Source organism: Somniosus microcephalus, chromosome 2 (assembly GCF_052327205.1).
Source record: "Somniosus microcephalus isolate GS21.2 chromosome 2, FLI_Smic_1.0, whole genome shotgun sequence".
Taxonomy (NCBI): domain Eukaryota; kingdom Metazoa; phylum Chordata; class Chondrichthyes; order Squaliformes; family Somniosidae; genus Somniosus; species Somniosus microcephalus.
The window spans coordinates 379685499-379698856 of NC_140988.1; the positions used below are offsets into that span (position 1 = coordinate 379685499).

Consider the following 13358-nt stretch of genomic DNA (forward strand, 5'->3'; position numbering starts at 1 on the left):
AATGAGATGTTAAACCGAGGCCCCATCTGCCCTCTCAGGTGGACTTAAAATACCCCATGGAGCTACTGTCCTGGCCAATACTTATCCGTCAACCAGCACCACCCAAAATAGATTATCTGGTTATGAGGGGTTAGGATTTGGAATGCGCTGCCTGACAGGGCGGTGGATACAAATTCAACAGTAGCCTTCAAAAGGGAATTGGATACATATTTGAAGGAGAAAAAAAATGCAGGGATGTGGGGAAAGAGCGGGGGAGTGGGACTAACTGGATTGCTCTTCGAAAGAGCCGGCGCAGACTGGATGGGCCGAATGGCCTCCTTCTGTGCTGTACTATTCTATGAATCTGTAGTCATTTATCTCAGTGCTGTTCGTGGGATCTTGCTGTACGTAAATTGGCTGCCGCATTTCCCAACATTACAACAGTGACGACACTTCAAAAGTACTTAGTTGGCTGTGAAGCGCTTTGGGAGGCCCTGAGGTTGTGAATAGGCGCTATAGAAATGCAAGATCTTTCCTTTGAGACTGATTACACTACCTACTACGCCAGCTCCTTTTTCCCTCGGACTTCTAAACTGTGGATCTCCTCAGCTCCCTCAGCTTTCATATCTCCGACATATGAAAACGGAGCCCGCCACTGGCTCAGTGGCAGCGTTCCCGCCTCTGGGTCAGGAGGGTCAGGGTTCGATCCCCGCTCCCGACAGTCCCAGGGAGCGGAGAGCAGAGCTTCGCTCTGAATTCCAGTTTGACATCCAGCGGGATACTTGTGTCCGGTGGGTGTCCTCCTCACCCCATCATATGGGTTGTGTGAGCCCATAAACCCTCCCATGGGATAGGACATTTTTAAAAATTCATTCTCGGGATGTGGGCGTCGCTGGCAAGGCCGGCATTTATTGCCCCATCCCTAATCGCCCTTCAGAAGGTGGTGGTGAGATGGGTTTTTACGACAATCCTGGTCACCATTACTGATATTATTTAACTGAATATAAATTCCCCAGCTGCTGTGGTGAGATTTGAATTCTTGTCTCCGGATTACTAGTCCAGTAACGTTACACTATTCTACCATTCCCGATGAACCCCCTCCCTCCTCTCCACCCCACCTACGGGCTGGGATAAAGCTGGTTACGGCCGTGGGAGGAGCGATCACATCGCGGCCTGTCAGACTGTTTAATCAGCCTGCGATCCGTCCCACAAGGGAAGAGTGAGTAGATGTGTAATCAAATCAAACCAAAACATTTATTCAATCAAAAAAACAAAAGTGGCTATTCATCTGTGAGCTGAGCCAGTGAGTTTATTCAGCCATGAAGCCAGCTCACTCACTCGCCCTTCCAGCAGTTACTGGATAGCGATTAGTTTAATTGCCCATCCCTAGCTCAGGGGTATTTGGGGCAGTTGCAATAGACCCTCATTCCTCTGCTTTTGAAGATTTCGACATTTCATGGATTAGCTCAGCACTCTCACACTGTCCAATTCTCTATGTCCTCCAAACAGAACATTATCACTGACATGAATCAGTCATTCATGAAAGAAAGACTTATGAAATAATACTGAGCGGCCTGCGGGTGACGCTGTCCAGGGAGAGTATAAATACTCGGGCACGGGCCCAGCTTGCGCAGGACATTCTCAACAGGAACTAGTGAAGGACACAACTAGACCTCCATGTTGTGAAACAGTTGATTAAAGCTTTGTTTAACGCTTAGACCAAGTGCCTAGTAGTTTTCTTACATCAATCACCATAAACTATTTTTTTAAATCTAATTGACAAATAGATTGAGATAATGAGAAAAGAAAAATACTTGAGAGCAAAGATGTACAGCACAAATTCCAGCCTGGAGGGAAAAAATAAGTTTCAGGAAATATTTAAACAGGCAAAGTTGGTTCAACGTTTCTCTATTGACTTTGGGATGCAAGTGACGCCTTGCTTATTGCCTGTCTCCAGTTGAGAAGATGGTGCAGTTTACCTCAGAGTCAACCAGATATTGTGGGACTGGAGTCACCTGCAAGCCACACCTGGTAGGGGTGGTAGGTCCCCAACTGGGATTTTACAATGATCTGGCTGTTTTCATGACCATTTTTTTCCTGGTGTTAACCCATAAGATTTATTGAATTCAAATTCCCCAACTTGCTATGGTGGGATTTTAACTCATGACCTCTGGGCTGGTTAGCTCCAGTACCACGGCCACTAGGTTACAGCACCCACATAAAAGACTCAGTTACATGCAACCCAGATGGCCTGACAACAAATGGCTATACATGCCACGAGATTTTTTTTGATTGTCTTAGCTCTCCAATCTCCACCTCCCAAACCCCTGAGCTCCATCATCCAGGAGGACAAGGGCAGCAGATACAGAGGAACACCACCACCTCCAAGTTCCCCTCCAAGTCACACACCATCCTGACTTGGAAATATATCGGCCATTCCTTCATCGTCGCTGGGACAAAATCTTGGAACTCCCTCCCTAACAGCGCTGTGGGAGCACCTTCACCACACGGACTGCAGCGGTTCAAGAAGGCGGCTCACCACCACCTTCTCAAGGGGCAACTAGGCATTGGCAATATATGCCAGTGATGCCCACATCCCCAAAGAATGATAAATAAAAAAAATAATGGATTAAAAATATCGACGTTTTTGCCGTTGTTCCTGTGAAGCCTTTGGGAACCCGAGTGTAGTTTCCCACAAGAACGAGCTCAAAACCGCATAGCTCAAGAATCCTAGAAAATGTTAGCTCCGTGTGCCAGATTATTGACTACAAGAATCATTAAATGTGCCCACAATCTGACATTAAAGATATGTAAATGAAGCCATACATACATGGAGACTGGACATAGAAGGGAATTTATTCAAAGTTGAGCTGGTCATGCGGCCTGCAAACTACAAATCGAAAGGAGTTGTTAGAAGGGTTAGTGCAACAGCAACAGGCAACAGCAAGAATGATTGCATCCACACGTATACAAAGGCATCTCCATCCAGACAGGGTCTCAACCGCAACATCCAGGCTTGGACATATACCACCATTCATTCATCCCATCGCCACTGGGTCAATCCGATGGACAGGAAAAGACCATCTGGTCCATCAAGCCTGCCCCACACAGTTGTGATGCATGGAAGCATCAATGATTAGACATCCCCTCTACCTTCCACCCTGTGATCTCCTGGGAGAGGCAAGAAAACCACTAAATTTGGATGATCAGCCATGATCGCATTGAATGGTGGAGCAGGTTCGAGGGGCCGAATGGCCTACTCCTGCTCCTATCTTCTATGTTTCTATGTTAAAAAACCCAAGGCCAATTGGGGGAGACAATCTGGAAAATACCACTCCAACGCTCTTCGTCAACGAAACCAAGACCTGGAGACCACACTGACTGTGCTGATATTACCTGGTATTCCACCTACCTTTTATAAGACATGAGCTCCGCCACAACCCCGAACTGGTCCAGCTCCCTTCTGAACATAAGCTGAGAGTCGACACCCACCGCACAAGCTGGGAACATGTTCCAAAGATCTACTATCCACTGGGAAGAGAAGAACCGCCCAACATCTAACCTAGCCGTACCCTTGTGTAACTTTTATGTTTGACCCATGGTTGTCCCCAATCTATTAAATTAGAATAACCTACCAATAGGAACATAATCTAGTCTTTTAACTATTTTATATAGCTCCATCCAATCAGCCCATGGTCTAGGCATCTCTAAAGTGAATAGATCCAGTTTTTCAGCCTCTTGGAATAACTGCGGTGTTTTAAGTTGGGAGTCATCGTTGTGAACCTCCTCTGAACCTTCTCCAAAGCCTCTATAACACCCACCATTTGAGGGGACACAAACTGAACGCAGTATTACGAATACGGTCTAACCAAAACAGATTCTCTGGCTATTATCACATTGCTGTGGGCAAATTGGCTGCCACATTTCCTACATTACAACAGTGACCACACTTCTGAAGTACTTCATTGGCTGTAGAGTGCTTTGGGGCGTCCTGAGGTTGTGAAAAGCGCTGTAGAAATGCAAGGCTTATTTTCTTCTTTTTATCCTACACTATTACACTGTCCTTTCAATATTAGGTTAATGATTAATGACAAGGCGTCCACATGTTGGAGGTTAATAAAGGTCTCATCGTTCCACCAGATTTGTCTTTTTCATGGTCACATCCTGTCTGATTAATCAATAAACTGAAACTGAAACCGATAAAGAACAACCAGTCACACCAGCAGTAGAAAGAAGAAACACAAATACTAAACGCCAAGCTGTGATTGAGCGCACTGAGTGCTTACGACACAGTGACAGACAATCACAGAGCTGGATTAGAGCTTAGATAGAGACACAAAGTGACCCATACATACATCACTGACTAATGGCGATGATCAAGAACGCGGCAGTGGCATTTCTCCATCTCTGTTTTGAGGTTTGAAACACACCCTTACCTGGCCTGGGATCAGAGGCTGTCTGTCATCGATGTCAATTAAGACATCGTCTCGGAGTGAGGGACTTCGTTCATCTACGGAGAGAGAAAGAGAGAGAAATAAGATGGTTCGACCCAGCTGGTTTAGCCTCAGACCTGCTGTAGTTACACACTCCTCCCAGTGGAGATACTGCAGCGCTACCACTGGTGGGAAGGTGTAATTACAACGTGACAAGTTTACATAGACAGTTCCCTTTATTAATATAGGCATAGGAATTTATAATGGAATTAGAAAAATAAAGACTAAATGTAAGATTTTTAAATGGGGATTGACGCCCTGGTCCAATTATAAGAACATAAGAATTAGGAGCAGGAGTCGGCCATTCGGCCCCTCGAGCCTGCTCCGCCATTCAATAAGATCATGGCTGATCATCGACCTCAACTCCACTTTCCCACCCAATCTCTTGATTCCCCTCGAGTCCAAAAATCTATCGATCTCAGCCTTGAATATACTCAATGATTCAGCATCTACAGCCCTCTGGGGTAGAGAATTCCAAAGATTCACCACCCTCTAAGCGAATAAATTTCTCCTCATCTCAGTCCTAAATGGCCGACCCCTTATCCTGAGACTGTGCCCCCTTAGTTCTAGATTCTCCAGCCAGGGGAAACAACCTCTCAGCATCTACCCTGTCAATCCCCCTCAGAATCTTACCCTCACCCTCTAAGATTTCTTCACCCGAAGTGTACACTTGTTCGCGACTGCCAATGTACATCGCCACAGGTGGTCGGCTAGTATGACCAAAAACATTTGACTTTAATTGGCTATTATACATATCTTCCAAAACATACCTGCTGAGTCAATAGTGGGGGGATTAAATAACTCAGGAAGAGTTCATGACAGTGTAAACTCATGCCCTGGGGCCAAAATGAATCCCCCAACAAACATCACTGAAACAGATGATCTGGTCATTATCACATTGCAGTTTGTGGGATCTTGCTGTGCACAATTGGCTGCCCCGTTTCCTACATTACAACAGTGACTACACTTCAAAAAGTACTTCATTGGCTGTAAAGCGCTTTGGGACGTCCTGAGGCCGTGAAAGGTGCTATAGAAATGTGAGATATTTCTTTCTTTCTTTAATCGATTGGCCAAATGCCTCCAATTTTTGTGTCAACATATGGTCATGTGGCGAACTCCATTTGGCCATCCCAGCAGGGTGCGAGTTGTGTAACCCAGGCATCCAGTTTCCTTACACTTTATATCCACAATGTACAGAGTGATGACGAGCTTGAAGCTTGCACACTATGGCGCTCACAGACTATTGCCAGTAGTCTTAGGGAGTCATATAAATCATCTAAGATGCTGAGGGGTCTTGACAGGGTAGATGCAGAGAGGATGTTTCCCCTCGTGGGGGAATCTAGAACTCGGGGGCACAGTTTCAGAATAAGGGGCCGCCCATTTAAAACGGAGATAAGGAGGAATTTCTTCTCTCAGAGGGTCGTGAATCTTTGGAATTCTCTTCCCAAGAGAGCTGTGGAGGCTGGGTCATTGAATATATTTAAGGTGGAGATAGACAGATTTTTGAACGATAAGGGAGTCAAGGGTTATGTGGAGCGGGCAGGGAAGTGGAGTTGAGGCCAAGATCAGATCAGCCATGATCTTATTGAAGATAGCAGACTCGAGGGGCCGAATGGCCTCCTCCTGCTCCTATTTCTTATGTTCTTACGAGTCCAAAACTCTTGTCAGGTTCTTGCTGAGCTTCAGCAGCCGCCCATCTTCACCCTTGTTTACAAATCCCTCCGTAGCTTTGCTCTTCCCTAACCGTACCCTCCTCCAACTGTAGGTCCCACTCTGCATCCTCCCGTCTGCTACCTCTGGCCTCCTGTTCCCACCGTTTCCAACCCCCCCCCACTCTTTCAATAGCCTTGGGCCCAGACGCTTTGGAACTGCCACCTCAAACCCCTCACAGGGTAGCACTCTCGCCCTCTGAGTCAGAAGGTTGTGGATTCAAGTCCCACTCCAGAAGCTTCAGCCCCCTAATCCAGGTTGACACTCCCACTGCAGTACTGAGGGAGTGCTGCACTGTCGGAGCTGCCGTCTTTCAGATGTTAAACTGAGGCCCCGTCTGCTCGCTCAGGTGGATGTAAAAGAGCCCAAGGCCACTACTTTGAAGAAGAGCAGGGGAGTTCACCCTGGTGTCCTGGTCAATATTTATCCTTCGATCAACATCACTAAAAAACAGAGCCAATCTTCCCGACTGCACTTTCAATCCCCAAGATCGAATAGAATCTTACAGCACATTTGGCCTGTCATGTTTGTGCTGGCTCTTTGATAGACCTGTCCAATTTAGTCCCACGCCCCAACTTTTTCCCTGCTCTAATTCTAACGTGACTACTCAGTGCTGGCAATGTAAGGAGTCTTCCGACATTTGCTACGTTAAAGCTGCTATATAACTAGCAGTTGTTGTTGTAAGTATATACAGACCCTTAATTCTTAATTTTGGCAGGCACATTGGAATAGGGTTGAAAGACGAGTGAGCTCTTACCAGCCTGAAGAGTTGCAGAGTCCCTCTTCTCCATGTAAGGGTCACAGTAGAAATCTTCCAGAGACCTGATGGTGCACTGTCCGACTATGGGCCTCCTCCCAAACTGCCTGTTATCAATCACCTTGACAGTGATGGGTGGAGAATACAGCTGCTCTTTTGGTAAACACTTGGGGTGGGGCGGGGGAGGGGAGGTTGAAATAGAATTGAAAACGTCAGAAATATTGCAAGATCATATTAAAGTCTCTGCCCTCTCTGTCCTCGGCCTCTTACACTGTTGCAACGAAGCTCAACGTAAGTTCAAGAAGCATTTAGATGAGCACTTGAAACGCCATAGCATACAAGGCAAACGGACCAAGTGCTGGAAAATGGGATTAGAATAGACAGGGCTTGATGGCCGGTGCGGACACGAAGGGCCGAAGGGCCTCTTTCTGTGCTGTATAACTCTATGACTCTATGTAAGCTCGAGGAACAGCACCTCATCTTTCTATTTGGCACTTTACAGTCTTCCGGACTCAACATCGAGTTCAACAATTTCAGACCGTAACCTCTGCCCCTATTTTTCCAAACAGCAGGTGCTGGTAATAGTTATGCCATTCCCATTTACAGCTCCTCTAGACCCATCTTTTCTTCCTTTACCTGTCCCATTACCACCTCTTTTTGCCTCGCACCATCATCCCTTTTGTCATTTAATCTCTCCTGCCCGTCACCCAATCACAGACCTTCCCTTTTGTTCTTTCCTCCCCTCCCGCTCTCCCTGCCCCTGCACTTGCTTAAAAACCTGTTACATCTCCAACTTTTTCCAGTTCTGATGAAAGGTCACCGACCTGAAACGTTAACTCGGTTAACTCTCCACAGGTGCTGCCTGACCTGCTGAGGATTCCCAGCATTTTCTGTTTTTATAATAAATGCTGGTGTAGCCCTTCCAGAGACACAGGTGAGTTTGGTCATAGAACGCTGCTTAGTTTAATCGGAGCCAGAAACTCTTACTCGTTGTTTTTTATTCCTGCAGAAATGTGTCAGAGGCACGCCTGGTTGTACCTGCGACGTAAACCTGTCAATGATTACATTCTGTGGTTTTAGGATGAACTCCTTTGCTCAGTGAGAAATGTTTGCAATAACCCGTCAGATAGGAGTGAGGAACACACTTGGGACAGTCAGACCACAGCTAGATGCTAGAATAGGAGAGTTAAGGCACCAGAGGGATGGGCTTCGATGGGTGAGTTAGGGTATTAGAGTGATGGACTTCGATGGGTGAGTTAGGGTACTAGAGGGATGGGCTTCGATGGGAGAGTTAGGGTACTAGAGGGATGGGCTTCAATGGGTGAGTTAGGGTACTAGAGGGATGGGCTTCGATGGGTGAGTTAGGGTACCAGAGGGATGGGCTTCGATGGGTGAGTTAGTGTACTAGAGGGATGGGCTTCGATGGGTGAGTTAGGGTACCAGAGGGATGGGCTTCGATGGGTGAGTTAGTGTACTAGAGGGATGGGCTTCGATGGGAGAGTTAGGGTACTAGAGGGATGGGTTTCGATGGGTGAGTTAGGGTATTAGAGTGATGGACTTTGATGGGTGAGTTAGTGTACTAGAGGGATGGGCTTTAATGGGTGAGTTAGGGTGCTAGAGGGATGGGCTTCGATGGGTGAGTTAGGGTACCAGAGGGATGGGCTTCGATGGGTGAGTTAGGGTACTAGAGGGATGGGCTTTAATGGGTGAGTTAGGGTGCTAGAGGGATGGGCTTTGATGGGTGAGTTAGGGTACTAGAGGGATGGGCTTTGATGGGTGAGTTAGGGTGCTAGAGGGATGGGCTTCGATGGGTGAGTTAGGGTACCAGAGGGATGGGCTTCGATGGGTGAGTTAGGGTACTAGAGGGATGGGCTTTAATGGGTGAGTTAGGGTGCTAGAGGGATGGGCTTTGATGGGTGAGTTAGGGTACTAGAGGGATGGGCTTTGATGGGTGAGTTAGGGTAATAGAGGGATGGGCTTCGATGGGTGAGTTAGGGTACTAGAGGGATGGGTTTTGATGGGAGAGTTAGGGTACTAGAGGGATGGACTTTGATGGGTGAGTTAGTGTACTAGAGGGATGGGCTTCGATGGGTGAGTTAGGGTACCAGAGGGATGGGCTTCAATGGGTGAGTTAGGGTACCAGAGGGATGGGCTTCGATGGGTGAGTTAGTGTACTAGAGGGATGGGCTTCGATGGGAGAGTTAGGGTACTAGAGGGATGGGCTTTGATGGGAGAGTTAGGGTACTAGAGAGATGGGTTTCGATGGGTGAGTTAGGGTATTAGAGTGATGGACTTTGATGGGTGAGTTAGTGTACTAGAGGGATGGGCTTTAATGGGTGAGTTAGGGTGCTAGAGGGATGGGCTTCGATGGGTGAGTTAGGGTACCAGAGGGATGGGCTTCGATGGGTGAGTTAGGGTACTAGAGGGATGGGCTTTAATGGGTGAGTTAGGGTGCTAGAGGGATGGGCTTTGATGGGTGAGTTAGGGTACTAGAGGGATGGGCTTTGATGGGTGAGTTAGGGTAATAGAGGGATGGGTTTTGATGGGAGAGTTAGGGTACTAGAGGGAATGGACTTTGATGGGTGAGTTAGGGTACTAGAGGGATGCGCTTTGATGGGTGAGTTAGGGTACTAGAGGGATGCGCTTTGATGGGTGAGTTAGGGTACCAGAGGGATGGGCTTTGATGGGTGAGTTAGGGTAATAGAGGGATGGGCTTCGATGGGTGAGTTAGGGTACTGGAGGGATGGGTTTTGATGGGAGAGTTAGGGTGCTAGAGGGGTGGGCTTTGATGGGAGAGTTAGGGTACTAGAGGGATGGGCTTCGATGGGTGAGTTAGGGTACTAGGGGGATGGGCTTCAATGGGTAAGTTAGAGTACTAGAGGGATGGGCTTTGATGGGAGAGTTAGGGTACTAGAGGGATGGGCTTCGATGGGAGAGTTAGGGTACTAGAGGGATGGGTTTCAATGGGAGAGTTAGGGTACTAGAGGGATGGGCTTCGATGGGTGAGTTAGGGTACTAGAGGGATGGGCTTCAATGGGTGAGTTAGAGTACTAGAGGGATGGGCTTTGATGGGAGAGTTAGGGTACTAGAGGGATGGGCTTTGATGGGTGAGTTAGGGGGCTAGAGGGGTGGGCTTTGATGGCAGAGTTAGGGTACTAGAGGGATGGGCTTCGATGGGTGAGTTAGGGTGCTAGAGGGGTGGGCTTCAATGGGTGAGTTAGGGTACTAGAGGGATGGGCTTTGATGGGAGAGTTAGGGTGCTAGAGGGATGGGCTTTGATGGGAGAGTTAGGGTAATAGAGGGATGGGCTTCGATGGGTGAGTTAGGGTACTAGAGGGATGGGTTTTGATGGGAGAGTTAGGGTGCTAGAGGGGTGGGCTTTGATGGGAGAGTTAGGGTACTAGAGGGATGGGCTTCGATGGGTGAGTTAGGGTACTAGAGGGATGGGCTTCAATGGGTAAGTTAGAGTACTAGAGGGATGGGCTTTGATGGGAGAGTTAGGGTACTGGAGGGATGGGCTTCGATGGGAGAGTTAGGGTACTAGAGGGATGGGTTTCAATGGGAGAGTTAGGGTACTAGAGGGATGGGCTTCGATGGGTGAGTTAGGGTACTAGAGGGATGGGCTTCAATGGGTGAGTTAGAGTACTAGAGGGATGGGCTTTGATGGGAGAGTTAGGATACTAGAGGGATGGGCTTTGATGGGTGAGTTAGGGTGCTAGAGGGGTGGGCTTTGATGGGAGAGTTAGGGTACTAGAGGGATGGGCTTCGATGGGTGAGTTAGGGTACTAGAGGGATGGGCTTTGATGGGAGAGTTAGGGTACTAGAGGGATGGGCTTCGATGGGTGAGTTAGGGTGCTAGAGGGGTGGGCTTCGATGGGAGAGTTAGGGTACTAGAGGGATGGGCTTTGATGGGAGAGTTAGGGTACTAGAGGGATGGGCTTCAATGGGTGAGTTAGGGTACTAGAAGGATGGGCTTTGATGGGAGAGTTAGGGTACTAGAGGGATGGGCTTTGATGGGAGAGTTAGGGTACTAGAGGGATGGGCTTCAATGGGTGAGTTAGGGTACTAGAGCGATGGGCTTTGATGGGAGAGTTAGGGTACTGGAGGGATGGGCTTCAATGGGTGAGTTAGGGTACTAGAGGGATGGGCTTCGATGGGTGAGTTAGGGTGCTAGAGGGGTGGGCTTCGATGGGAGAGTTAGGGTACTAGAGGGATGGGCTTCGATGGGTGAGTTAGGGTACTAGAGGGATGGGCTTCGATGGGTGAATTAGGGTACTAGAGGGATGGGCTTCGATGGGTGAGTTAGGGTACTAGAGGGGTGGGCTTCAATGGGAGAGTTAAGGTACTGGAGGGATGGGCTTCGATGGGTGAGTTAGAGTACCAGAGGGATGGGCTTTGATGGGAGAGTTAGGGTACTAGAGGGATGGGCTTTGATGGGTGGGTTAGGGTACTAGAGGGAAGCGCTTTGATGGGTGAGTTAGGGTACTAGAGGGATGGGCTTCGATGGGTGAGTTAGGATAATAAAGGGACGGGCTTCGATGGGAGAGTTAGGGTATTAGGGTGATGGACTTTGATGGGTGAGTTAGTGTACTAGATGGATGGGCTTCAATGGGTGAGTTAGGGTACTAGAGGGATGGGCTTCGATGGGTGAGTTAGGGTGCTAGAGGGATGTGCTTCGATGGGAGAGTTAGGGTACTAGAGCGATGGGCTTCGATGGGAGAGTTAGGGCACCAGAGGGATGGGCTTCGATGGGTGAGTTAGGGTATTAGAGGGATGGGCTTTGATGGGTGAGTTAGGGTACCAGAGGGATGTGCTTCGATGGGAGAGTTAGGGTACTAGAGCGATGGGCTTCGATGGGAGAGTTAGGGCACCAGAGGGATGGGCTTCGATGGGTGAGTTAGGGTACTAGAGGGATGTGCTTCGATGGGAGAGTTAGGGTACTAGAGCGATGGGCTTCGATGGGAGAGTTAGTGTACCAGAGGGATGGGCTTCGATGGGTGAGTTAGGGTATTAGAGGGATGGGCTTTGATGGGTGAGTTAGGGTACCAGAGGGATGGGCTTTGATGGGTCAGTTAGGATAATAAAGGGACGGGCTTCAATGGGTGAGTTAGGCTATCGGTTTCGATGGGAGAGTTCACCGAGTTGAAATTTAGTTCTTCCCTTCGTAAGACTGACAGAAGTTCCCTGAACCTGTCAATACTCTAACAGATACACTCATAGCTAAACTATTGATTAAAGTACAAAGGTCACTCACCACTTCTATGAACAGGACGGAGGTGTTGAAGTTCGGGTTCTTCTTGGCATTCTTAATGACACAGGATTGCACCATTTGCCCTCCGCATTCCACGATGAGGCTGGGAGAGGAGATGCTCGCTAGCTGGTAGCTCTTCAGGTTCCTCAAGCCCCAGGCTAGAACCTGCAGTGAATACACAGCAGATCAGCAGCTGAATACAATGGTGTGACCATGGACTTTTTTTTTTATTCGTTTATGGGATGTGGGCGTTGCTGGCAAGGCCAACATTTATTGCCCATCCCTAATTGCCCTTGAGAAGGAGGTGGTGAGCCGCCTTCTTGAACCACAGAGAGCAGTTAAGAGTCAACCACATTGCTGTGGGTCTAGGAGTCACATATAGGCCAGACCGTTATTTGGTCACCATTACTGATACCAGCTTTTTATTCCATTTATTTAATTAACTTGAACTTAAGTTCACCAACTAGCCGTGGTGGGAATTGAACTGATGTCGTTGGATCAATTAGTCCAGGCCTCGGGATTACTGGTCCAGTAACATAACCACTATGCCACCATATCTAATCCACTCTGGGACATTTCTGATGCCAGTTGATATGCGGGTTAGGGTGAGATAAAGTGGGGTGGGAGGAGGCTGGTGGTGAGCATAAACACCAGTTGGCACAGACCAGTTGGGCCGAACGGCCTGTTTCTGTGCTGTAATATTCTATGTCAAATTTGCTACTGCTTCTCGAGAGAAAAGAATCTCATTACCGAAGGAAAGATGTAACTTGCCTTACAGGCGGTGCAACAAAGGTTCACTCGGCTGATTCCTGGGATGAGAGGGTTGTCCTATGAGGAGAGATTGAGTAGAATGGGCCGATACTCTCTAGAGTTTAGAAGAATGAGAGGTGATCTCATTGAAACATACAAGATTCTGAGGGGGATTGACAGGGTAGATGCTGAGAGGTTGTTTCCCCTGGCTGGAGAGTCTAGAACCAGGGGGGGCATAGTCTCAGGATAAGGGGTCGGCCATTTAGGACTGAGATGAGGAGAAATATCTTCACTCAGAGGGTGGTGAATCTTTGGAATTCTCTACCCCATAGAGCTGTGGAGGCTCAGTCATTGAGTATATTCAAGACAGAGATCGATTGATTTTTAGATACTAAGGGAATCAAGGGATATCGGGATA

The 13358-nt window shown here is 48.1% G+C and overlaps 1 protein-coding gene across 6 annotated transcripts in view; it reads right to left on the minus strand.

Moving 5' to 3' along the window:
* The window catches only part of dysf (dysferlin, limb girdle muscular dystrophy 2B (autosomal recessive)), a 456546-nt gene that overhangs the window by 63050 nt on the left and 380138 nt on the right, over positions 1-13358 (minus strand). For 4 of the 6 annotated variants that reach the window (XM_085975973.1, XM_085975981.1, XM_085975994.1 and 1 more), the window contains 4 exons: positions 12194-12355; positions 6940-7105; positions 4416-4489; positions 2810-2869 (listed from right to left, as the gene is read on the minus strand). In XM_085975973.1, coding sequence (XP_085832099.1) covers positions 2810-2869; positions 4416-4489; positions 6940-7105; positions 12194-12355 — 462 coding nt within the window. The remainder of the gene's footprint in view (positions 1-2809; positions 2870-4415; positions 4490-6939; positions 7106-12193; positions 12356-13358) is intronic. The other 2 variants (XM_085976004.1, XM_085975990.1) reach the window with 1 other exon arrangement.